The sequence below is a fragment of the Rhinolophus sinicus genome, chromosome 13 (assembly GCF_057876585.1).
Source record: "Rhinolophus sinicus isolate RSI-liver-muscle chromosome 13, RSI-T2T, whole genome shotgun sequence".
NCBI lineage: Eukaryota > Metazoa > Chordata > Mammalia > Chiroptera > Rhinolophidae > Rhinolophus > Rhinolophus sinicus.
In genome coordinates, this window is record NC_142513.1 from 25,395,107 (window position 1) to 25,421,138 (window position 26,032).

The 26,032-nt window shown below is 40.2% G+C and overlaps 1 protein-coding gene across 3 annotated transcripts in view; it reads right to left on the minus strand.

The window, feature by feature from the left end:
• DNAAF9 (dynein axonemal assembly factor 9) overlaps positions 1–25,661 on the minus strand; it is a 116,834-nt gene extending 91,173 nt beyond the window's left edge. For 2 of the 3 annotated variants that reach the window (XM_074318060.2, XM_019733763.3), the window contains exons 1-6: positions 25,461–25,660; positions 11,174–11,253; positions 7,450–7,569; positions 4,313–4,437; positions 3,510–3,606; positions 2,552–2,658 (exon numbers count right to left, since the gene is read on the minus strand). In XM_074318060.2, the coding sequence (XP_074174161.2) occupies positions 2,552–2,658; positions 3,510–3,606; positions 4,313–4,437; positions 7,450–7,569; positions 11,174–11,253; positions 25,461–25,543 (612 nt within the window). In that variant the 5' untranslated portion in view covers positions 25,544–25,660. Of the gene's footprint in view, positions 1–2,551; positions 2,659–3,509; positions 3,607–4,312; positions 4,438–7,449; positions 7,570–11,173; positions 11,254–25,460 lie in introns of all 3 variants that reach the window. The other variant, XM_019733761.3, reaches the window with a different exon arrangement.
• Positions 25,662–26,032: the final 371 nt, after the last annotated feature.

A 26,032-nucleotide genomic window follows, 5' to 3' on the forward strand; every position in this document is an offset into this window, starting at 1 on the left:
AGCTCTTATTTTCCTTACATTCATTTATCATAACATATAACACTTGTTCTATGGTTGTCAAAAATCTTACATTTCTCTGGGCATCCCAAGGAGAGTTTTGTGTTTTGAGTATTCCTCTGTATCTTAAATTATCTTTGGGTCTTATTCAAAAGGTCCTTTTTTCAAAAAAATCTTTATCTTTTAAGTTGTAGGTATTAAGTGAAATGTCTGGTGCTCTTTGGTGGCCTGCTTACATTTTCAAATGGACAGGCTGATTGGAAGCTTTATGCTCTCAGCAGAGCTAATCAACTACCAGGAAGTTTTTTTTAGGGACTGCAGACAGACAGGAAGGAGGCTGTTATTTCAGGATCCCTACCCACTTATATTCTAAATGTCAAAATGTGGAGAGCTTTACTCTCAGGCGACAAAAGCTACATGAACCAATGAGTTCTCTTTGTCTTCTTTTTCAATTTCTTTGGAGAATTCCATCCACTCATCCTTGTCCCTTGTTTTCCTAGGGTAGAAGTGGCAATTGGTTGCCTGTCACTTGGATGATGGTGGTGGTGGGGTGGAGGCATAGACTATTACATAACGACTTGCAATTAATTCCTTCATTTTCAATATCACCAATTTCCATTTCATCTTCTTCCTCCTCATTGATTTAATCTACCTGGCCCCTTTCTCTGTATTCTGGAACACCTTTTCAAGTATGTCAACTGATTATATTATGTGGGGGGTAGTGAATTTGATTTATTTTTAAATGCAAATTTTAATTCTACTAACCAATTTTGAGACTTATTATAATCTTTCCTTACGTCATCCACCTCCCGTTTTAATTTGCTTGCTCTACCTACCATATCTCATTTCTATTTTTACAAATGCCATTCTTAAAAAAATACAAAAGAGATTTTTCTCAATTTTTATATTATTTCCTAGAGAAATCTTTTAAAAAATCATGCTGCTCTATCCCTGTATCCAATATGCTATGGTCTCTTTCTTATATTTCTCTAATTTTTTTATAAGTCTTATTTTAACTTTCAACATGAAGATCTTATATTTGCCTATAAAAAAAGGTGAATGAATGCTTGCTGTACAGTTACTCTCTTTATTCAGAAGTTTGGTATTAGAATTCTCCCCTTGGGGAGCTAGTTGATATAATTTTACATTACCAGATCACAGTTCCAGCAGCTAGAGAATAAGAAGAAAGAAGATGGAGGCAGGGAAGTCCTAACAGAGGAACTTCCCTATACTGCTTCCCAGGAAGAAAGAGTTCTCTATATCCGTAACAGCTTGGCCCAGCCTAAATACCAAGTAAATGTTACGTGGGTCTGGCTTCTTTTTTCATGTTGGCACCTACCACACCAGGGAAAAAACATCCTGTAAATTAATAACTTTCTTCTGGGTATGGCCATGAAAAAAAAACAGAAGTTTAAAAAATTAAGTTATAAGTACATGTAGTCCTCTTTCTCTTAGCCTTCCAAGGTGGCAAGAACCTTTCTATCAGGCCCTTGGTATGTGAATCAGAGTGGAGTAGAGAGTATAATGCAGAGCTGATCAGTCATCTAAACTGCTGAGCATTACTTCCTATCAGCAGCAGATTTCACAGCCTTCTCTGCTACTTGTAGTCCATGTGAGAATACTGCAGTTGGGAGCAGAAAAAGTGGAGATGAATGGTGTGCTTCTCTTCAGCTCTATAGCCCATGCTCTTCTGCATTACACAGTCTGCCAGGTAAACCTCCATTCATTTCCTAGGGACACTGCTACTTCTCAGGAGGGTAGGAATTAGTCCTGGGCCTGGCTTCCAAAGATCCCACTTACTCTATTCCTAATAGTATGTCTCCATTTCTAGCATGTCAGTGCTCCCTCTCCCTGGTTTCCTGTGCTGGGGGCAGGTCATCTCAGTGGGGATCCTTGGGAGGCATACAGATGCGTGTGGTGGTGCTACTCACCTACCAGGCCATCCTCCCTGACATGGACTCTGGATGACCCTCCTCTCCCAGGCTCATTCATTAATCCACTTAACAAGCATTTATTGGGCATTTACTAGATACAAAGAATACTAAAATAAAAGATACTGTTCTTACCACAAGCGCTAACCCTTTTATTCCTCTGGTATAGAGCACTTATACAAAATTCTGCACTGTCCCTTTCATTGCTCTTGAATAGTTCCCAAATGATACGAATTTCTGAGATATGAACAACAACAAAAACAACAAAAAGAACTGTTTTGGATCTCAAGGAGCTTCCAGTCCAGAGACCAGGGGTGAGAGGGGGAGTATATGACAAATGTATAACAACATAAGAGTCAGCCTAGGATGCTAAAGGAACAGACAAGAAGAACAAGGAACTCAGAATGGGGAATGGTGAGGAAGAACAGAAGAACTCCAAGAAGAAAGTACATAGGAGCTCAGTTTGGGGACTAGCCTTAAAGGGCAACTATTTATCATTTCAAGTCTTTTCACCTGCTCCATGCCTTTGGCAGGTCATTGTCAGCTTCTCAGAGTGTTACAATGATGCAAGCCCACACTGTGGGCTCTTCATAAAAACCAGGCATGCTGCTCTTCATACATACCTCGTATTTCATGGTAAAAAATCCATCCCCTCCAATGCCCTCAAGTGCAAAAGCCTGTACAATTGGCCACTTCTCCACTACAAACATATCAAATATCTGCAAGTGACCTAGAGGAATCAAATACAACAACATGTATCAAATACCATCCTGGATATAACAGTCTAAACTTGATCTAATGTGGTTACAGGCATCATTTCTCACAAGGTCACCACAGCCTCATCTAGCAAAATAAAATTGAAACAGATAAAGTGGCTAGACATTAAGACAAGAAATACAAAATGAAAACCAAGGAAAATTCAAACCATAATTGAGTTACATAAATTCAGACTTCTCTATAGTATGTTTTCACATTCTGGTTTTATAAGTGAGTAAATAAATAAATGAATAAATAAGTGGGCTATTACATCTGACTTGCCTCACTTAGTGGATATAATTATTAACAGACCCAAACTTGGCTCCTCTCCCGCAAGAAACATAGCAAACCAACTTCCTCAATGGAAAATTACCAAATCAAAAATATTCCTTTCTTAGAACAATAGCTTCAATGTGCAAGTTTTTAAAAAAATAAGACATAATAAGCACTGTTAACCTTGATTTTTTCGTATATTTCTTTTAAACATTTTTGAACCTCACTGGTAGTATATTTTTAACAGCTGCTTAATTACTATTTATTATTACCAAGAGGCCACACATCCACACATGACAACTGTGGTAACCTCTTATCAGTTCTTCTATCTGACTGTAGGTGGCCTGCTGTGTTGCTGCAGAAACTTCAGTTATGAATACAAGCTTGCATAGGAAAGTTCCCAAATTTCTTTCCGCTTAAGCTGCTGCCTTTAGTGAAAATCAATAGGTTTCCCAGTTGAATGCCTCCACTTAAAGGAGAAGTAGGGACACGTGATTTACACACCATCCAAGCAAGGTTAAAATGTAAAATGGCTCACTGCCAGAAACTCACCTTGGGAGCTGTAAGGAACGCCAATTTTACTACAGTCTCGAACCATGTCCACAAAGCTAGCAATTTTAAATTCTTCTGCAGCTTCCTCATCTTCATACTAAAGAGGGAAATTGAAAGAAAAGCAGGCTCTGACGAGACATCACACAAAGTCTCATATATTCTCTGCATTTCATCAGAGTTGTCCCAAATGACATTTATAGAAGACTGCACCCAGGAGGGTATTTCCAAAGCCAACATTTTGTATTTGCTGGTCAGAAACACTGTCATTCCCTTACCTCACACCACATACAAATCAACTTAAAATGGACTCCTAAATGCAAGTGATAAAACTTGACACTTATCAGGTCACAATTTCCATGAAATTCTAAATCTCAAATCTCAACTTGATTTCCAGCCAAACCCTTGAAATGGACCCAAAGGGAAACAGAAACAGACACCAAGAAATTCAAACACAGAAATGTCACAAAGCTTATCAAATTCTCCTGGGACAGTACAGTACACAGGCACTAGTCCCCTAAGAGAATGTGTGCATGTCGGTAATGAAGCAGGCAGGAAGGCAGGTTCACAAGCCTACCAGTGGGTCTCTATTTGAAGAGCCCTGTTTGTTTCCTTCAGGCATGTATCTCATCCGTAAGGTAGCCTCATAATGAAATATGAAAAGTTCCACTAAAACAAATAACCTTTTTCGTGTAACCACATGCTGCAATTTAACTTTTTTAGGGTCCTCCTGTTTCAGATCTACACTTTCCTGAAACAGTATTCTTAGAGTGTTTTTAAGTGCCTATTCTATCTTTTCTCCTCACCTCATTTTCGGTCATGCAGTGGAAATGCAGATTTCTCCAATGTGCCACGTAGGGTAAGAGATAGCGATAGTTCACAGGATTACAGTACAGATGGACACTGTCGGATTTAATCAATATAATTACATCTGCAAAAAACAACACAACAAACAAAAAATTAAAACAAGATTTTCAAAGGCATTTTCTTTAGACATTTTCTTTAGATATTTACCATAGTTAGTAAAACCATTAAAACTACTCCAAAGACAATGTAACAAAACTCTCAACTGAAAATTCTTTAATTACGCCGTGTGCTTCAAAGTGACTGTAGAACACTCAAGTGTATACAGCAAGGATTTCCTCGTTCTCATGAGATGCTCCCACCACTGCGGCCCTCTGGTGATGGCTATGCAGGCACAGACCAAGTCAAAAGAACAGCCTTTAGGGTGTTTTGCAAAGTGCAACACACTTAAATCTGTAGTACCAAACTCGGATGTGTACTTCCCTGCAGAGATAAATTCTAAATGGAAACTCAGTAGCCTAAAGCACCAAATATAGCCACTGAATGGTTCTCTTGCAGACTTCAGTGCCTGAAGCTCTTGGCTGTTGGCTCATCTGACTCAAGGCATTCACGGGCCCGGGGGCATCGCCTATCAGCTTCGGGAAGGGTTACTTATGTACGGGAGTGAACTCTACACAGGAAAGGCAGGGAGGAAGGAAGTAGAGATAGTGGACAGGGTTTCTATAAATAGATCAGCAGCTCACTATTAAGGCTATTAAGGAATAGCCATGGTTGTTGGTAATAAATAAAGAATCCCAAGAATGCAAATGAATCCAGATAAACTAACAGAAGAGCTATAGAATGGGGCAGGACGATTAAAGCAGTTTGAATAGTGACACTTCCAGAAGAAAAGCAGAGGCTCCATTCCATGGCTCCTCATAACACAGAGCATTAGACCTCTCTCTAACAAGATGATGCCAGGGAAGTGGCTGGAGGAGTTGGCTGGAGGTGAGAGAGAAGCATGGGGGCAGGGAGCATCTGAGGCAGCAGGTTTAGGGCAATGCCAACACAGTAACAGTGTGACAGACCATAATGTACAAAAACAGGAACACTGACTACAGCTGACCATGCAGCTGGGTGGCCTCTTAATAAAGCTCCATTATGGTGGTGGCCTTTCAAGCCACTCTGAATTCCACTTGGTCAGACCCAAGGTGTCCCAGAGAACACAGTGTGGAGCAGCCTCTTCACTGTTGACTCTAAGATGAGCTCTGGAGTCAAAAGGTGGCGAGGGGTGGGAAAGGAGCCCCCTCTCATGCAACGGTCTTCCACACACAGGCCGCTAAAAAGAGCCCTGCCCTGAATCATACATAGATGCTCTGCTGAGAAATAAAGAGTTTCATGACACTTGGAGAGCCTGAGGGCTTCCTGTGTAGGTTGTACTCTATACTAATGTATAACATACCACAAAGAATCCAATAAAACAAAATACTACAGTAACTCTAAACCTAATTTAGCACTCAGCGTCTCACAGGACTGCTGTCATACTATTAACAAAGTGTAACAGAGTACATAGGTAAAAGAAGCAAGCATAAGAGAACTGGATGAACACAGAAAAATTATTTTAAAAGTTTCTTTTTAAAATAAATCCTTCGTGTTGGCCTCTTTTCCTCTCATATAATTAGAGGCCGAGATGTAGAAGCAAAAATCTGGTGATCTCAGCTTTCCAACTACTCCAATTTAAAAGATGAAATTTATTAATTTGGAAGAAAATGTTCATTTCATAAGCATGCATTGTGCCAGGTGACATGATAAAGACAAAAAGATAAGCAAAAAAGCACACCTTTAGGGACTTAAACTCTTGCCTTAATTTCAGTACTGTAATGTCCTTAGCAACCTTGGCTGCAGTGAAATGTGTGGCTGGTATGAGCATCTGGTTTTTTTATAGCTCTCTAAGTGAGCTGCCAAGATGAATTCTTTCCAAACCAGTGGATGCTGTACAGTGTAAGGACACATTTTTTTTAAGTCAATATCTGAAACTAAATTTGAACTGAAAAAAAGATTTAATGGAAATAATTTCAGCTTCTTTCTGCACTTCCAAATCGGAAAGCAATTTTTAATCAATCTATAAGGGTAGATACTATCAAGAATTTTACTACAAAAGAATTGTCACATACACGAGACCAAGGTTTCTGAAGCTTGGCACTACCAGATCATTCCTGGTTGTGGGGGGCTGGCAGTCCTGTGCACTAAAGGATGTTAGTAGCATCCCTGGCCTCTACCCACTCTGTCTAGTTGTGACAAAAATGTCTTCAAATATTGGCAAATGTCCCCTGGGGGATAAAACTAACCCCAGTTGAGAACCACTGCACTAGATCCACAGCAAGATTATTCTAACATCAGATGTTTGCTTTCACGTGTCCCCCAGCTGCTTCACAAGAGCTGTTTCTTGTCCAGTTTGATTTGTCTATTCCTGTATCTCCTGACCCATCTGGCAATCAAGTCATGATGCTAAGTATGTGATATCAGAGATAGCTCCTGGGCATCAGCCCACACCCGCATCAACACAGGGTGAGTGTCTCAGAGCGGAGGGAAGGGGAATGTAAGCAGAAAGCCTGCATTGTAGTCACTGGCGAAGTCATGAATTAAAGTCATGCAGGACACAATTCCCAAAGACAGAGCAGGACAAAGAGCCTTTGTTGCTAAGCTGAAGATCCACATGAAGTCTTCCTTGTAGGAATAGCCTGCAGGCTCATCCTTGCCTCAGCTGCTAAAAGTGCTTTCACAGGACAATGCACACAATCTGAATTTCCCAGCAGGTAAATGCAATGGGCAATTCAGAGGAAAACTAGTACCTTGTCAAGAAGAGAGAAAGCCAAACACTGATGTTTACTTCTCCCCTCTAAGCTGATTTACCCAGTAAACAGATTCTAAAAACTACTTGTCGCTAGTCTGTTATCCAGCTGGTGATCTATAGGAGCGTATTACTTAGTATAGTGGCAAAGAAGAAATGTTTTTCATTAATAAAAAAGCAAAAATTTACTGGAGTTTCAGGCTATTTTAAATTTGATCATATTTTCCCATAAAAAGACTATGAAATAAGGGTCCAAAGAAATAAATCATCTATTCCTCTCTCACACAGGATTTACCAACATATACTTACCATCTAGAACTTCTTCAGAAAACCCCGTTTTCTCAAAATCACTGGTATTCTGATTGTACAAACCAAACAGAAGATAATTTGCCAGCTCTCTGCAGCCTTCATTGTACCTACTATCGATTCCTGCAAGACAAAGAAGGCTCTGATCAGCTGTACTGCACTATGGGGAACAGATGAGCCCCAACCGTTTGCTCTTGCTCAGCAAAACCCTGATGGTTAAGCATAAAAGGCAACAGCTCAGACCAGTTTTGTACCCGGAAACCAAATTAAGCAACTCTCTGTGAAAGAAGCAGGACTCAGCATCAAGTACCCTTAATTGGATTCATAGATCCATATAGTAGAGACAGTCAAAGAGTATAGATTATTGAAACTGTTAATTGCCAAAAACCAATTCTTGAGGATAGAAGGAACCAGAAAATATAATCCAAATCCTGTCATGGCTGGTTAAAGATTTTGGAATATTTTCAGTTGGAATAGGAATAGTTGTCAGAAAAATATTCACTTCTCAAAGAGACCTTTCCCAAATCATGTGGGATCAAACAAAGGAGGATTAAGGTACTTTGAAATGAAGTCAAAGAAGTAAAGTAGAGGACAAGAGACTGGAACCACAGACACCCATCATTTCACAAATATTTAACAGGCCCAAGGCCTAGCCCTGTGTGGATGCTGGAAGGTGTGGTGAAAATGCCTACAAATGGCCCTCACAAAGCTTATAGTCCAGTGGGGCTGGCTCAGAGACAAATGAAAAGGAAATGAAACAATACTGCCTTCACTACTGCCTTTCAATGCCACACACATATACACTACCTGGTTCCTGGGTATCTGTGAAGGCCCAGAGCTATGGCTCTGGGCAAGAGGGACATGTCAAAGGCAGAAGGCAGCTATCATGTGAGGCTAAGACGAAGGAGTTGAAGCAGAAGGAGCTCTAAGAATGGAAATATGGCTGGAGCCTGGGAAACAGGACTATCAGTGGTCATTCAGATTAGAGGGGCTTAAGGACTATCCTTGTCAGGGGGCTTCGAATAGGGAGGACTCCTTTCTTAGCTGAGATCAAAGCAGCACAGCCCGGTTCTTTCCCACCCAACACCTGGTGAAGGGAGAGATGAAAAACCAAAAGCAGGAATGGCCTGGCCTCCATAAGGTCAAAAGTTGAAAGGGCTATGCAGTTCAAAATAACCAGTGGCCTGGGCAGGCCTTGCCTTAGCATGTCCCCTACTAAGGGTTCCAGCTACATAAATTGCCACATAAATTGCTAACATTAAAAAGACTGACCATGTAAAATTAAAGGCAAAAGAAACTATATGTAAACACTATGCTTTAGTTGATAAAGTTGTTTCCCATAGGATTATTATGGGTTAACAAATCCGATACTACTACACATGTATACTGGAATTAACCAAGTAAATGGATGGTATGCGGTAGGTGCCAAGTTTATAGATGGTGGAGGGGTATTTATAGATAAGCAAGAGGAGGAAGCTAGAATGATCCATATGGTAACGGGTTAGAGCTGGAGACGTTAATATGAATTCATGTTTAGCTTAATATAGATACAGATGTGTGCATGTATATATACCAGTTAATGTACACAAATATGTTCCGTCACTCTGTCAGCTGAGAGGGCATAGGAGCAATGACACCCCAGCAATAAGCACATTCAGGGCCCAGATCCGTGTTTCTAATACCATTCTCCAATAGGAGCAACAAGGGCTCCTTAGAGAAAAGGCTGATTTTTGGACTGGAACAGGAAATATGCACAATAAGCCTAGGGTACCTTATAGTGCCAGGGAGTACAGAAGTGCTAAACAAACAAACTAAAAATCTTTGATGGGGATATATCAAAGTAGAGACACAGAAGTCAACTGAAAGAGCTCCAAATGGCCAAAGCTGGAATAATTTGAACTAGTAGTGGATTATAACCCAAAATATAAATGAAGTAGTGCTGGATTTTAACTCAAAGTAGAAAATAAATATGTATGAGTCCATACTGATACAAACAACTGAATAAATAGAGGAGAAGAGACAAATCTTCAAAGCAAAAGAATTTCAAATAATTTATGTAGATAATCCCTACCTCCAGCTGATGGAACATAACCCCTATTTCTAAGGATGGGCTGCAGAGTGACTTCCTTCCAAAGGAAGGACTTGTGAGGAGAACACTTTACAGTATAGAACCTGAAATGCTATCTCAGCCAGGCGACCAAAGTCAATATAAACAGTGAAAAGCCATGTTGATAGTATGTATCCTTGATATCATGTGATGACAAGAACATGTTACTTCATGGGTCTTCTACCCCAAAACCCATAACCGCATTCTAATAATGAGAAAAACATTTTAAAATCCCAAACAGAGGCTCCTGGGTATCTACCCCAAAAATATGAAAAATTTTTCCATAAAAATATATGTGCTCCAATGTTCATTGCAGCTTTATTTACAGTGGCCAAGACATGGAAACGACCAAAGTATCCTTCGACAGATGATTAAATAAAGAAGATATGGTATATTTACACCATGGAATACTATTCTGCCATAAGAAAAGATGACATAGTGCCATTTGCGACAACATGGATGGATCTTGAGATTATTATGCTAAGCGAAATAAGACAAAAAGTCGAGAACCATGTGATTTCATTGATATGTGGTATATAAAACTGAAAACAACAAAGGAGCAAGACAAACAAATGAAAAAACAAAAACTCATAGACATAGACAATAATTTAGTGGTTACCAGAGGGTGGGGCGGAGGAAGGTGGTAGATGAGGGCAAAAGGAATCAAATATATGGTGATGGAAGGAGAAATGACTCTGGGTGGTAAACGCACAACGTGATATATAGATGCTGTATTCCAGAATTGTACACCTGAAACTTATATAACTTTACTAACAATTGTCACCCCAATAAACTTTAATTAAAAAAAACAACAACAAACCAATAGGGGGACATGCTACAAAATACTGGGCTAGCACTCTTCAAAACTGTCGAGGTCATAAAAAACAAGGAAAGTCTGAAAACTGTAACAGTCAAGAGGAGTCTAAGAAGATGACAACTAAATGTCTCCTCACTGATTTCTTGCTTCACTTTCACATAAAGTTCTTTGTCCTGAAGGGCTATTAACTTTTTACTTCCATCTTCACACCCAACCTCAAACCCATCAATTTCTTCAACATGTGTTTTCATTAAAAAAATACACACATTTTGGTCTTGTGATAGTCTCGTAAGTTGAGCCTTTCTCAATTCTTTAGTATTCCCAACTGTGTTAAAAACAGATATAGTTGTCAGTGTTATCTCTGGGGAGTGGGACTTCATATCTGGGACAGTTAGGAAGCTGTGTTCATAATTATTCATGTATTGTCTTAATTTTTAAATTATGATATATTTTCATAATAAACAATTTTAAAGAATAGATGCCCAATTCTGCCAGTCTATGGCCCTGAGCAAGTCTGCTTCATCTCTCAGAATCTCAATCTCCTCCTTAACAAAAAAGGGACAACACTGCTCCCTTGTAAGGCTGCTGCGAGATAATATGTACAAAGTGCGTGGTCTGTGGTAGGGGCTCCCTATCTTACAGATATCTCACCCAACCTCATTAAAACAGCACCCAATTTCAGGGGAACAAGAGCTGGGGACGCTGTTTCACAGCTTATCTCACAATGGTACTATTATCAATACCTACCTGTGAACAGATGCTGAGTTGCCCGAGCCCCGGCCCCACCTGTTAAAAGCACTGACCTAGGATGCAGAGGATCCCGTCAGGTCGAGACTTGCTGCTCTGGGTCAGGATGCTCTGAACCTGGCGGAGTCGGCTACAGCTGCAATAAGAACAGAAATCAGCTCGCTGAATACCAGCACATAAAGGCATGACGGAGAGGAAGGACTGATGGGATGGAAACTGGTCCTTGTCTGGTTTTGGTATCAGAACCCCAAAATGAGTTGTCCAGTGTTCCCCTCTCTTCTATTTTCCGGAAGTTATTATGCAGAATTGGGCTGAAGACTAAGTCTGAACTGCTGATTACAAACTGGATGGTCAGTGGCTCCCTGGCTCAATAGAGGATGGAGCCCAAGTCCCTCTCGTACTCAGTGCAGGACAGCACTGGGACTCAGCAGCTCAGCGGAAAGAACCTCCAATGACTTCTCATTTTTGAGGATTATCAAAGAAGAATTTCCACCACACTGACTTGCCCTAACTGTGGTCCTCACCAGTCTGTTAAAAATCAAAATAAAAATCAAACAGATAAAAACCAAAAAACCTGGTCTAAGACCTAAGGAAGCTCGGATTTGTCATTATAAGCTACAGTATTCAAAACAGGGTGGCAGTGGCATAAAGACATAGAACAAACAATGGAATAGAATAAAGAGCCCAGAAATAAGCTCCTTTTGTGACTGGCTTATTTCACTTACTACAATGTTCTTATGGTCAAACGATTTTTGACAAGGGTACCAAGATCATTCATTCTGAGAAAGGTCAGTTTTTTCAATAAACGGTTTTGGAAAAACTGTATATCCACCTGCAAAAGAATGAATTTGGACCCTTACATTACACCATATACAAAATTTAATTTAAAATGAAGACCTAAATATAAACCTAAAACCATAAAACTTGTATAAGGAAACATATGTGAAAAGCTCCATGACATTGGATTTTGCAATGATTTCTTGCTACGACACCAAAAGCACAGACAACAAAAGAAAAATTTATAAATTAGATTTCATCAAAATTAAGAACTTTTCATCCAAGGATGCAATTAACAGAGTAAAAAGGCAACCCACAGAATGGGAGAAAATATTTGCAAATGATGTATCTTATAAGCAGTTAATATCCAGAATACATAAAGAACTCCTAAAACTCAACAGAAACAAAACAAAACAAAAAACCAATTCAAAATGGGCAAAGGACTTGAACAGACATTTCTTCTCTAAAGAAGATAAATAAATGGCCAATAAGCACATGAAAACATTCTCTAGATGATGTAATACAGAATTGTACACCTGAAACCTATGTAATTTTACTAACAATTGTCACCCCAATAAATTTAAAAAAAACCCAAACATTCTCAACATCACTAATCATTAGGGAAATGCAAATCAAAACCTCAAAGAGACACTACTCGCGCACAAATTAGGATGACTACTATAAAAAAACAACACAGAAAATAACAAGTGTTAGCAAGGATAGGGAGAAGTTGGAACCTTTGCGCATTGCTGGTGAGAATGTAGAAAAGTGCTTCCACTGTGGAAAACAGTGTGAAGGTTCCTTAAAAAATTAAAAATATGATCCAGCAATTCCACTTCTGGGTGTATACCCAAAAGAATTGAAAGCAAGGATTTGAAGAGATATCTGTACGCCCATGTTCATAGCGGCATTATTTCAAATGGTAGAAGCAATGCTGGGGTCTATTGATAGATGAATAAACTGTGGGATACACATACAATAGAATATTATTGGAATCTTAAAAGAGGGCAGAAATGTAAATACATGTAAACATGGATGAACCTTGAGGCCATTACAGTAAGTGAAATAAGCCAGTCACAAGAGGACAAGTATTGTACAGTTCCATTTTTATGAGGTATCTAGAATAGTCAAATTCATAGAAAGAAAAAGTAGAATGGTGGTTGCCAGGGGCTGGGGAAGGGGAAAGAATAGGGAGTTACTGTTTAATAGGTACAGTTTCATTTCTGCAAGATGAGAAGAGTTCTGTGGATGGATAAAGAGGTAACTGTAGCACAACAATGTGAATGTACCTAATGCCGCTAAATTGTACACTTAAAAATGGTTAAGATAGTAAATTTTATGTGTATTTTACCAGAATTTTTTTTTTAATTTAAGTTAAAAAAATTCAATGTCATGTAAAAGAAAAAGAACAAAGAAGAACTCTCCCAATGTAAGAGATTAAAGAACAATAAAATAATGCAATGTACAAAATATAGTATGATTAATAAAAACAGGGAAACATCCATGAGATATCTGGTAAATTTGAATCTGGACTGGGTATTTGCTGACAATAAAGAATCACTGTTAATTTTCTTAGGAGACATAATCTTATTGTAGTTATACAGTAAAATATCCTTTTTCTTAGCAGATGCATGAGGAATGACTTAGGAAAGAAGTGTCATGATGTCTGCAACTTGAAAAAGGTTTAACAGAAAAAAGGAAAGAGGAAAAGAAAAGAAAGAATAAAGAACGCACACATGGCAAAATGTTAAAAACTGTTGAATCTAAGTGGTGGGTATAACAAGTATTCATTCTTCTCATCTTTTCTGTATTGCTTGAAAATTTTCATAATAATCTGGGACTGGAGGTAATGGGACATGTGGAGTAACTTAGGGTTTTAGAAACGGCAGAACAGTAACTGCAAGACGATCAAGATTAAAGTAAGAAAACTTCTTTCTCTGGGAAATGGTTGTCTGCCCCTCCCGATTTTTTCATGTTATTAACATAAGATTGACCTCGCAATCATTTCCTACACTAGAAATACTTCATCAAGTTAGTCCTTTGGCCCATTTCCCAACCCATCTGGAGAGGAGGCTGACTGACTGCCAAGGTTACCAAGAACTGTTTGGTTTTCAAACTTACAAGCAGCCAGTGACAAAAAGCATAAATAGGTCATGTGACCAAGACACAAACAACTACCCCAGTACTGCTGTGGAAAGCCAAGACAATACTGAACACAGAAGCAAAAAGAGTTGCTTTTGTACAAGCGTCCTGGCCAAATAAAGTGGAAGTATATACAATGTAGAAAGACCTCCCTCTTCCTAGAGTAAAACAGTATCTTAACTAGAATCTCTTATTTTCTTGTCAAACTAAATATAGCTCTCCTTTTCCTTTGGACATTTTCTTGCTTTCCAAATTTAAATTTTTTTTTTTTAATTTCAAATTTTCAATCTCTTTGGTAAAATGTTCACCAAATTTAATTTTTAATCATATATTGCCTAATATTTGTTACTGAACCATTAAACTTGACACTTACTGATATATTTGCCTATTAAAAAAAAAGACCTGGTAGGATAGCCAGATAGTGGGTTAGAGCTCAGCTGTTAACAACAAGGTTGCCGGTTCGATTCCCACATGGGCCAGTGTACTGCACCGTCCACAACTTGATTGGAAACAACAGCATGAGCTTGGAGCTGAGCCGAGGGTGGGCAGTTGGCAGGCTCAGTGGTTGGAGCACGGTGCTCGTAACACCAAAGTCACTGGTTCAATTCCCACATGGACCAGTGAGCTGCGCCCTCCACAACTAGATTGAAAAAAACAAAAAGACTTGATATGGAACTGATAGGTCCTGGAAAAACACATGGTCCCCCAATTAAATAAATAAATTAATTAATTAAATAAAATAAAGACCTAGTAAGTACATGTAAAGAAAACCACAATCACCCATATTCACACACCCAGAATTAATTATTATTAACATTTTGGTACATTTGCTATAATCTAAGCTAATGCCTTTTTTCAATTATGTACATGAAATACTAATTTATTATCCTTTTTTGATGAAAAAATGGAATATTACATATAAAACTAAAGTCTTCATTGTTCCTCACCCCCAGAGGTCACCGTTATGAGTTTGTTGTGTATTCTTCCAGACTTTTGTTTTTCAATAGAAACTTTCACGTACAACAGCAAGCCCTTTAGCTTCCAGGTCTACCTGAGCACAGCTGGCACATCCTGGGTGGATGGCCTCGTCACCCATGACTTTTACAAAGTTCCTCCATCAGGATACCTGTAGACCCAGCAGACCCAATGATGCAGTGTACATTATATATGCTGCTTGTATACTATATTTTTAACTTTCCTTGTATTCAGACTCAGAATCTAGGCAGATGAAAAGATGAAGAAACCAAGACCTAAAAGTAGCATTACCACTACTTTTAGTAGCATTACCAGTTTGCCCACGATCACAAGGCTGAGTAAAGATTAACAGCAACAAACCTGAGCGACCAAGTACCGAGTCTGAACTTTTTCTTTCTGATACACCTCACTGATTTCTTGATAATGAAGTGAGCCACAATATTTTTAAACTCTAAACAATCATCTCTGTTCCTCCCAACTTCTGGATTTATATGTAATAGTTCACTGTTCACTGCTTTTACAACAATTACTGTATACACAGCCAGGTATATTTTCTTACTTGTTTGTATTTAATTATCCTGGTTCCCTGGAAATGAAGAAAAAGATTGAAAATTTTATTTTTGCTTGTTTTTCCTCCATAATTTATGCTAACCTTTTGATTTTCAAAATTCAATAATTAAAATACGAATATATTCTCTTTGTATTCTATATACTCTGTGTTTTGAATGTTTTATAAAGTGAATTCTCATACCAATCTGATTCACCACAGAAAAAGGCTATGAACAATTTAATGTGAATCTCTCAGTAATATACAGTAAGGGTGAGTTTTTTTGGGGGGTTGTTCATACATAATATCATAATCAGGAGGTATGTAACTAACTGTTCTGTAACATGCTCTTTTCACTTAACATTATACGTACCTGAAGATCTTTCCAAATAAGTACTTGGAACTCAATCTCATTTTAAAAACTGCTATACTGTATTCTTTTCTTTTTATTTAACCAGCCACTATATTGAACATTCAGGATTTTTATTATTTTGCAATAAGAAACAATGCTTCAACAGGCAACCTTATACATCCACCTCTGGCGCAAGTACAAACGTTTCTGGAAGGTAGAGACCTAAAAGTAGCATTACCAGGTTAAGAATTATCTGCATTTTAAATTTTGATAGAGCTTGACAAATTGTTTTCTGAAAACATTCACCTACAATTTCCCAGAGTACGTGTTTCCCCACAATTTTCTGAACCATGAAAATTGTGTTAATGTTAATCTAAATCAGGGGTGTCCAAACTTTTTTCAACGGTTTTCACCAAGGGCCATATGCGGTGAAATACACAAACAGCCGGGCCGCTCACTCAAGGTGAAGTACGTATTGCCTCACCTGGTTTATTTAAGTAAACTAAATATATTTTTGGAATTTGCTGCGGGCCAATTAACAATGGATCATGGGCCGCAGTTGGCCTGGGGGTAGCAGTTTGGACACCCCTGATCTACATGGTCAGAATTTTCATTGTTATCGTTTACATATATAATTTTCCTAATCACTAGGGAGGTTGTCAAATGTTTATTGATCATCGATATTTCTTTTCCCATGAATACATATTCATCTTCTTTGCCCATTTCCTATTTGGTCATTTGAGGTTTTTTTCTGGATAATTTACACATTCCATGATATTTTAAATTATTTTGGCCATATGTTGCAAATATTTTCTGAAAACTTCTAGACTTTGTTTACAGGCATAAATTTAAATTTTATAGTATTAAGTCTATCTTTACTTTTTTTTTAGGGAGGGTGCAGCTCACAGTGGCCCATGCGGGGATTGAACCAGCAACCTTGGTGTTATCAGCACCGCGCTCTAACCAACTGAGCTAACTGGCCATCCCTGTCTATCTTTACTTTTAATTTTTAATCTTAGGGGTTTTCCTGTCTTCCTTTTGTGTCTTTCCCACTCAGTATTATTATAAATAACAAAACGCTAATTATTTCATTTTAATTATATGTGATGTGTATTTTAAACATTTAGCTCTTTGCTCCTCTGGAAATTTTTACCTTTGTGAAGCAGGAATCTAACTGTATTTTCCCTCCCAAAATATAAATGATTGTCCCAAGACCATATATTAATCCTTTTAATCCTCTGATGTGGAATGCCACTTTTAGCATATGCTAAATTGCCATATATAGCTGGATCTATTGTTTTTATCTTTATTTGATACATTTATCTATTCTCACAGAAATAGTACACTTAAAAAATAATCAGAGCTTCAAGGTATTAATGTTATCTCTTGAGCTTTCTAGTAGATGGATTATTTTTAATATTAATATCTGATAGGGCAAGTCCTTCTATCATTGTTTTAAAGATCCCATGGCTTTTATTAAACATTTTCTCTTTAGGATGAAGTGTAAAATCAGCTTGTCGAGTTCCATAAAAATTCCAGTTGAGACTCTGTATCATGATCATATTGAATGTGGACAGTACTGAGCTCCCCACTCAGGAACATGTCTCTCCATTGATTCTTTTCTGTCTACACCCTTCTGTCAAATTTTGTATTTGTATTTACATAGGTCTTACACATTCCTTATTAGGTTAGTCATAGGTATTTTATAGTTTTTGTTCCCATTTTGAATGTCATCTTAAGTCCATTACATTTTTCAAACAACTTGCTAAACTCTTATCAGTTCTAATAGTTTTGTCTATTGCCAGAGTTTTCCAAGTAGTAAATCATAGCATTTTTATCTCTACCTTTTCAATATTTACAGCTTTAATTCAACTCATTAATTCATCGAGTTTTAACTGAGCACTTACTATGTGCCAGGTACTATTTGTTCAGAGCACTGGGGATTTAACAATGAACAAAAGGGCAAAATCCTTGGGACAAAAAGATCCCAGAACTTACATTTTAATTGGGGGATGGTGGCCAAGGTGGAGAAAGGAGAGACACATTAAAATAATTTGCCATGTGGTGATACATGGGGGGCTGTTGAGTCCTAAGAGGAGGGTGGATTGCAGTTTTAAAGAGATCAGGAAGGGAGTCACCAAGAGGACATTTGCATAAATACCTACAGGGAAGTGCAAGAGCAAGCTACACAGCAAATGCAAAGGCCTTGAAGCAGAGGTCCCCTAAAACCTGTGTGGCTGGAGCAGATTAAGTGAGGGAGACAGCAGTAGGCGATGAAGAGAAGGGGGGAGGGACCAGATTAGTACTCATAGCTGATGATCTGAGTTTTTACCTGGAGTGTTTTGAAAAAAGGGATGACTTATATGAGATGACTTACATTTTAATAAGATCACTCTATCTGCTGTACTGAAAACAGACCGAAGGGGGACCAGAGTTGAACCTGGGAGACCAATGAAGAGTCTACTGCAATAATACAGGCAATAGAAGAGAGTTTTTTTGCTTATCTTATTAGCTGAAACCTTATTATTTTAGCTGGTTTAAATCCGGAATGAATGTTACGTTTTAAGAACATTTTTGGGGGTCATCTAATAGTCTGTTAATTTCATTAATAAATTTCCTAATGATGAATAATTCTTGCATTTCTGGGACAAATTCTACTTGCATGTGAAGCTGTTTTTACCATACTCCTAGATTCAACATGTTATTATTTTATTTATGGTTTTTGCATTTGTAGTTCTCCGTGCTCTCCTAGTCAAATACCAGATTATGTCATCCTCAGAGAATGAGTAGGAAAGCTTTCTGAGGTACAGACATACCTTGTTTTATTGCACTTCACTTTATTGCGCTTCACAGATGTTATGTTTTGAAGGCAAGACCCTCCACCAGCAAAATGATCATGACTCACTTTATTGTGATACTCGCTTTATTGTGGTAGTCCGCAACCAAATCCGCAATATTTCTGAGATATGCCTGAATATACTTTATTTGGCATGCTTTCCATCTCTATGTCTGCTGGTAATATGCACTGTGTCCCTTCTCAGCCACAGCATCCAATCGTGACTCACCCAGGAGCAAGCCAGGCCCACTGGAGTTCTTTCCAGGATTTCCGTTTCAGAGATACAAGACAAATGGCCTGTAGGGTCACAGTGCAGGAAGAATCCGGTTTTGAGGCTGTATGAATAAAAGTAACTATTCTGATAGCAGAGTCTTCGTTCTAATCCCTGAGGCCCTAATTTTGCAGCTCTTCCTACACGTCTATCTCCCCACTATTCCTTCCAGCCGAGTAAGCCAACACATTCTGTCCCTTTTTTATTTAAATCCTTTGAATTGGGTTTCTGTCACTTGGAACAGAAAGCATTCTTAATACATAATCAATCCCAGGGAATGTTTAGGATTGAAGTATACTGATGTCTACAGCTTACTTTGAAAAGCATCAAAATATAGGCTGGATCAATGGACGACAGACGGATGGATGTATAATAAGGTAAATATATTAAGCATAGAATCTAGGTATGAATATACATGAATGTTCACTGAACAATTCTTTCAAATTTTCTGTAATTATGAATATTTTCATAGCATAATACTGGGGGTGGGGCGGGAAATCAACAGCAGGAGCAACACAAGCCATCACAGCATTATTCTGGACTTCAGGTACTCATTACAAGAAGCTACTCAGGGTTCAAGAAACCTAGCCTGCATTAAAATGGCTGTTATTTACTCCCTTTGCAAAACTAGAAACTTGAAAGAAAAGCAAGAAGGCAGGACATGTGACAAGGCAAATACATGTTATTTCTCACTGATGTCTTTGCTGGAGCAACTTGCAATGGAAAAAGCAAAGCCAACGTTACTACTGTCATGGCCAACACATGGTTAACCACTGATCACAAAGTGACTCAAACTGAGGGTGCGCACACGGACGGTAAAACCGAGAAACGTGTTGGTATCACTTAACTAGTCAATGACTTTAATTTTCTCCCCGTACTTTCATGTAGCCATTAGTAATCCTAAACAACATAACTTCCATTTCTGTGATACAGACGAAGTTGCCTAATTCATATGCATTCTCTCCCTTTTTTTAAACTGATAGTACCCTAATTTTATTTGGGGCAATAGGCCAGCTCCTTTGCTGCTAGAGCTCACCAATGAGACACGCAGAAGCCACACCAGGTGGAAGCTACTGAGGAAGCTCTCTGAAGGGAAGGAACTGACTCAACCAGGAGCTGTCTGCTCTCTTTCCCTTTCCTGCCTGACAGACAAGATAGCTGGAGGTCCTACAGCCATTTTGTGACCATAAAGCTAGGGAGAAAATGAAATCCATATGCTCAGGATAGCACAATACAAACACAGAAGAGGCCTAGTTCCCTGATGACTTTATACCAGGACTCGCCTGCCCTCCTCTAGACAGACATCTTTTGCAAGAGAGAATAAACCCCAAAGTTAAGTCATTATTATTAAGTGTCTTTTACCATCTGCCAAATGTAGTTCCTGATAGGCCACCTTATCTAAAATGGTTAAAACTCATGCCCAATTGCAATTCATGCCTACACATATTTCACAAATTGGGGTACACAAGACACTCTACAAACTGGGTATACAAGACACTCTACAAAAAAAGTTCCAGAACTTCAGAAAATGCTAACCACCACAAACAGAAAATGCTATTTGGAAGTCTGTTAACTATATTCTAGTATAGCATCTTATTTTCCATTTTCTTCCTTTCCTCTAGCTTCTCTGAACATTTCCTCACACAATCTGCTCTTTGTAAAGTCAGTTTCACAAAAAGCATACACAATTACTTTCCCTCACTTCTTTGACTATTAAAAGCATGCCAAACCTAAATGCCATGTGGAATCCTGGATTGGATTTTGGAATAGAAAAAGGATATTAGTGGAAAAACCAGTGAAATCCAAATAAAGTCTGGAGTACTAAACTCCAAGTAAACAAAGTTTATTAAGTAAACTAATGTACCAATATCAATTCCTTAGTTTTGACAAATGCACCATGGTGACATGTAAGATATTAACTTTACAGGAAACTGGGTGAAGGCTATATAGGAACACTGTACCATATTTGCAACTCCTCTACAAATCTAAAATTATTTTAAAATATAAGTTGGAAACACAAAACATGCCAAGGAGCTGACTTTTCCTCAAAATAGGTCTCAAAATCACATACAACAGTCTTAAATACCCAAGTTGCAAACGGCTTTTTCTACTTTTTTTTTTTTTTAATTTCAGAGAAAAAATAACAAAACAAAAAACCCCCCAAATAATTTAAGCTATGTTAACGTGTTAACTCTTGAGGGCATCTGCATCACACTCACTCCCCCTCTCAAAAAATTAGAACATCAGAGAAGAGGCCAAGAGCTAGGCAACACTGTCAACATACCGTGTACTATTAATGCCACAAATACTCACTAAATAAGAGTCCTCAGTATGCGGTCATCCCAGACAGGAGTGAAAAGTCAGCTACTTAGACCCCTAGGCCAGAAAAGCTTAACTAAGCAATCACTTTTTCCTTCTACAGGTACCATACCAAGCCTCCCTGGCCAGCATCTAAACAAGTGCACTGGACGTGAAACTTCACATATGTCCCAGACCTACCAGGTCATAGTCTTGCTTTGTGTTTTGAGTTTTCTTAAGGCAGGGACCATCGGTATTACAACAGCAATATTACTTCTGCCAATCTGTAAAACCAAAAGAGAACCACGGGTATTGGCAACGGGCCAATAAACATCACCTGCAGAGAACCTGCCTCTAGGAGGCTTTACTTAAGTGGTCTCTGCAGGACATCACTATCCGGAACCACCTTCTCACCATCTCGTTCACAACTGTGATTCTTCCTTCTCTGAACACCCATGAAATTTAACATAGCCCACAGCCTCATCTGAAATTATTCTTTATTAATTCAACAAATATTTTACTGCAAGCAGTATGTCATTGTGGCTACCAACAGCAGTTCATATTTAGTAAGTGCTGACTATGTGCCAGACAGTGATCTAAGCACTAGGGCAAGACCTGTGGGAAATGGCAGTAAAAAAATGGTCTCAGCTCTTTGGTAATTTCCAGGGGTAGCAAAGAAGGTCCTTCCTTATGAGTCTCTTGACAAAGTACAGAGGAACCACAGCATAGGAGCTCCTTAATCAGGCTGTTTTGTTACAGCACATTCTCCAGTGGTTTCTCAATAAAAGGTGTATGGGAAGTCAAACTTAGACCTTGCATGTGTGAAATACCTTTATCCTTCCCTCACACCTGCCTGAGAGTCTGGTTAGATACAGAATTCTGGGTGGGAATCTATCTTCCTTCAGAAAGCACTGCTTGCTCCATTATCTTCTAGTTTCCAATCTTGCTACAATCCTATGATTCCTGACCCTATCTGTGTGATTTGTAGATATTTTGTCTTTATAGTGCTCAAAATTTTCCTGATGCCCTGCCTTGGAAGACATTGCTACACTAGTCTTTTTTCTACATGGGATATCTTAGGGCTTGGATGTTGGTCCTCTTCTCTACCTACATTTACTCTCTGGATCTCTATCTAGTCTCACAGCTTTAAATACAAATTTGGGAGTTGTCAGCGTATGGACGGTATTGCCAGTCCCAATCTCTCCTGAACTCCAGACTAATATAATATCCAACTGCCTATCCACTATCTCCGCTTAGATACGTATTAGGCAACTCAAAGTGAACAAGGCCAAAATGGAACTCTATTTTCTCCACAAACCTGCTCTTATTCCAGTGTTCCCAAATCAGTAAATGCCACCTCCATTCTTCCAAACAGCTGAGCCCAAAATCGACTATACCCTCCTTCAGCCCTATTTCTTTCTCGGTACTTATTTCTCACCACTCTGTGTTATGATTTTTACTGTTTTTCTCCTTTAAGGAGAAAGGGACTGTTTTTACTGTTTTTCACTTACAAAGGAGCTCTTTGAGGACAGGGGCCTTCCTTATATGTTTGAATCCACAACACTTAGCACAGTGTAAGTTGGACTATATAAAAAGGTAGTGAAATTTAAACTTAAAAAAAATCCTGAGCAGGATCAGATCCCTCTGGAGAAAGATTCTGAAGTAGGAAAGCATATTTCAGCTACTTCCATTGGTTCCTTAGTGCAAGTCAGGATGGTTACTTGATAATAACTCCATAACCTCAGTGGCTTGAAACAACAAAGGTTATTGCTCACTCTCCATGTCAAACATAGGTCACCTGGAAGCTTGCTCTGTCTGGGTCCCAGACTGATGGACCAGCCACCATCTGAAGCACCAACAGTCACCACATAAGAGGAAAAGAGAATGGTAACTTACACACCAGAAAATATACACATCATTCCTGCGCACATTTCACTGACTTAACGCAACTCACAAGGTCATACCCAACTTCAAATACAACTGTGCCATATGCCCAGGAGACAGAAACCAAAAGTATTTGATGGACAGCACTAATGACTACCAGTGCCTTAAAAAGAAGCTTCTAGTTCTAAGCAACAAGATTTTAACACCTGATCTCTATTTCCCACTACTAATGAACACCACTGCTAAACCAAACACTTGCAAAATACTACCCATGGGTCTTTAGGAATGTAACTTCACCAGTTAGGCCTGCCTCTTTCATCACTCAGGAGTCAGAGTGCAACAAAGAAGCAAAGTATGGTGACAGAAAAGTGCTGAGCCCAAACCTGCTAGAAACGGTCAATGTCAAAAGTCAGGGAAAGGCTTGAATGAGTAAGAAAAGTATGTGGGGAAAGGAGGGGAAGCTTCACCAAATTTCTTTTACCAAAGGCACAATAAACAGCCACTCCTTGGGGTTCCTTGCACTATCCCTTGTCTGAAGACTAACAAGTTAGTGTCACTCAAGCCATCTGATTAAAGATTCAGAATTTGAATATGATTAATAAAGTTAGCCAACATTTATCTTTTTAACATAAAAACACTACTTAAAAAAAGCTGCACACTGTCATGTTACTAGAAAGAGGGAAGGGAGCAGTTATTTTAGAGATAGATTTTACTGGGAAGCTCTTTTTTCCCCTAAAAGTCTCAAGGACTCAAGATTCCTAAGCTCAGGATGATCCCAAGATAAGCTCAAGTTCATCCCAGGATGAACCCCAAGTCTACACAGAGCCTAGATTTAAAGGATGGCTGCTCCAAGTTCTAAAGTATTCTGTGCAGTTTCTATTCTTTACAAAGTTCAAATATTTTCTAACAGTGAAATTGGCTGCCAGAAATGTTAGGATGTTTGGATGGATTGGAGATGGTTACCACAAGCAGCTAAACGCTTGGAACTATAAAGTCCACAAGGAATTCCACTGAAGGGCAGAGCAGGCATTCAGACAATGTCACCTGCCAAATGAGAAGCAAATTAGGAATCTGAAATGCAACCATGCCTCACCTCCTCCATCCTTTATTCATTCAACAAACATGCATTAGTTGCTGGAGTGGGGGAAGGAATGCCAGGAAGTAAGAGAAACAGGATTCTAAGGTTTAGTTCTTGCTCTCCATGAATTTGGTTTCATTAAAACAAAACAAAAACAAAAAACATACAATGCCTTAAGCCCCATAAGAAGGATATAGGAAAAGCTGTTCTAACAGAAGTTGACAATCTCCTCTCAACGCAATACCGTATTTGCTTTGCTAAGTGGCTAAGACAGAGAAAAAGCAAAGCAAAAACCCTTTTCTGGTTAAACGGCAGTTGAGCAGTACCAAAGCCCGTTTCTTTCTCTCTCCCTCCCTCCCTCTCAATGGTCTCTGCCGAAACCCCTGTCATTCCAACCTCCACAATCTGCAAGCGGCCATACCAGCTACATCACAAACAATGCCCAGATTATCAAGGTCAGCCCCAAAGGCACAAGAAGCAGAAAACGAAAACGGATCTTCCTTTACTGAAAGGGGGCGGGGACCCTCCGGGACCCTCCCCAAAATCGCCCTCCCCACACCGAGGCACCGGGGGCCTCTGTCTCTAGGCTCAGGGGCCTGGGGTCCTACGCTTTCGAAGATTCTGGGCTTCTTTCCCCTACCCATCCGGTTAGTTTTCCTTCCTGCGCCCCTAATGACCTACAGCTGCCCCTAACCTGAGCTCCCCATTGTGGAGTGAAGGTGCGTTGCGATGCAGGCTGGGGCAGGGGGGAGATGAGAAATGAGCAATAGGGAACATGCTGTCAGTGTTCGTGTGCAGGTAGGGACGGGAGGGGGGTGTTCTGTAGGGACGTCTCTGTCAAGGGGAAAGGCTCTAGAGACCCACGATGGGGGGGCATTATAGATAAACCGTTTCTAGGAAAAGCCATTTGGAGGTTATATACAGGGGAGCTATTGCGGGGGATCATACGGCCGTTACTGGAGGCAATAATCCACGGGATTATCACCACAAGGGAGCCGTGGTGAGAATCTCTACACAGGGCGCCGTTCCTGGGAAAACGTTCCTCAGGGAGCCGTTTAGGGAAAAACCATCCGCAAGGAAGCCATGTCGGGCCACGCCCTGCGGCGGGAGGCGTCGCGGGACCCCAACAGCCCACAACCCCCGGCCCGGCCGCCCGCCCCTCTGCAGCCTCGGCCCCGCGTACCTGACGGAGGGCGACCCGCGGCCAGGGCCGCCGGGGAACCGCGCGCGGGGCAGCCCCAGCCGATGCGGAGGGTACACATCCATCGTGGCGGGCGCCGGGAGAGAACCGTGCCGCTGCAAGGGTCACACAGGCCCGTGGGGCGGCTACAGGGCCACTGCTGCCGGGCGGGGCGGCGGGGAGGGTCGGGTGGGCGGAGGGCGCGGCGCGCGGGGGCACGTCGGGGGCGGGGGCGGAGTCGGACGCGCGCAAGGAGCTAGGATGGGGGCGTCGTGACTGGCGGGGATGTGGGGTGGGGCGACGGACGCAGGGCCGCGCCCTCCTTCAGCTGCGTGGCTGCTGGGCAGAACGCTGGGAGTGCCGGTCCTCAGGGCGAGGGCTAATCACGCCGCCACTCTGCCCTGTCCTCAGGTCCCGCATCGCCGAGTGGGACTCTCTATCACGCCCCCAGCCACGCACACGGACGCGCCCGGGGGCGGGGCCTCGCTCTGTCCCGCCCCGTTGAACCGGCTTCGGCCTCCGCTGCGGCAACAGTGTACCAGGGCAACGCCGGGACCTGAGCACCTCTTTAGTAT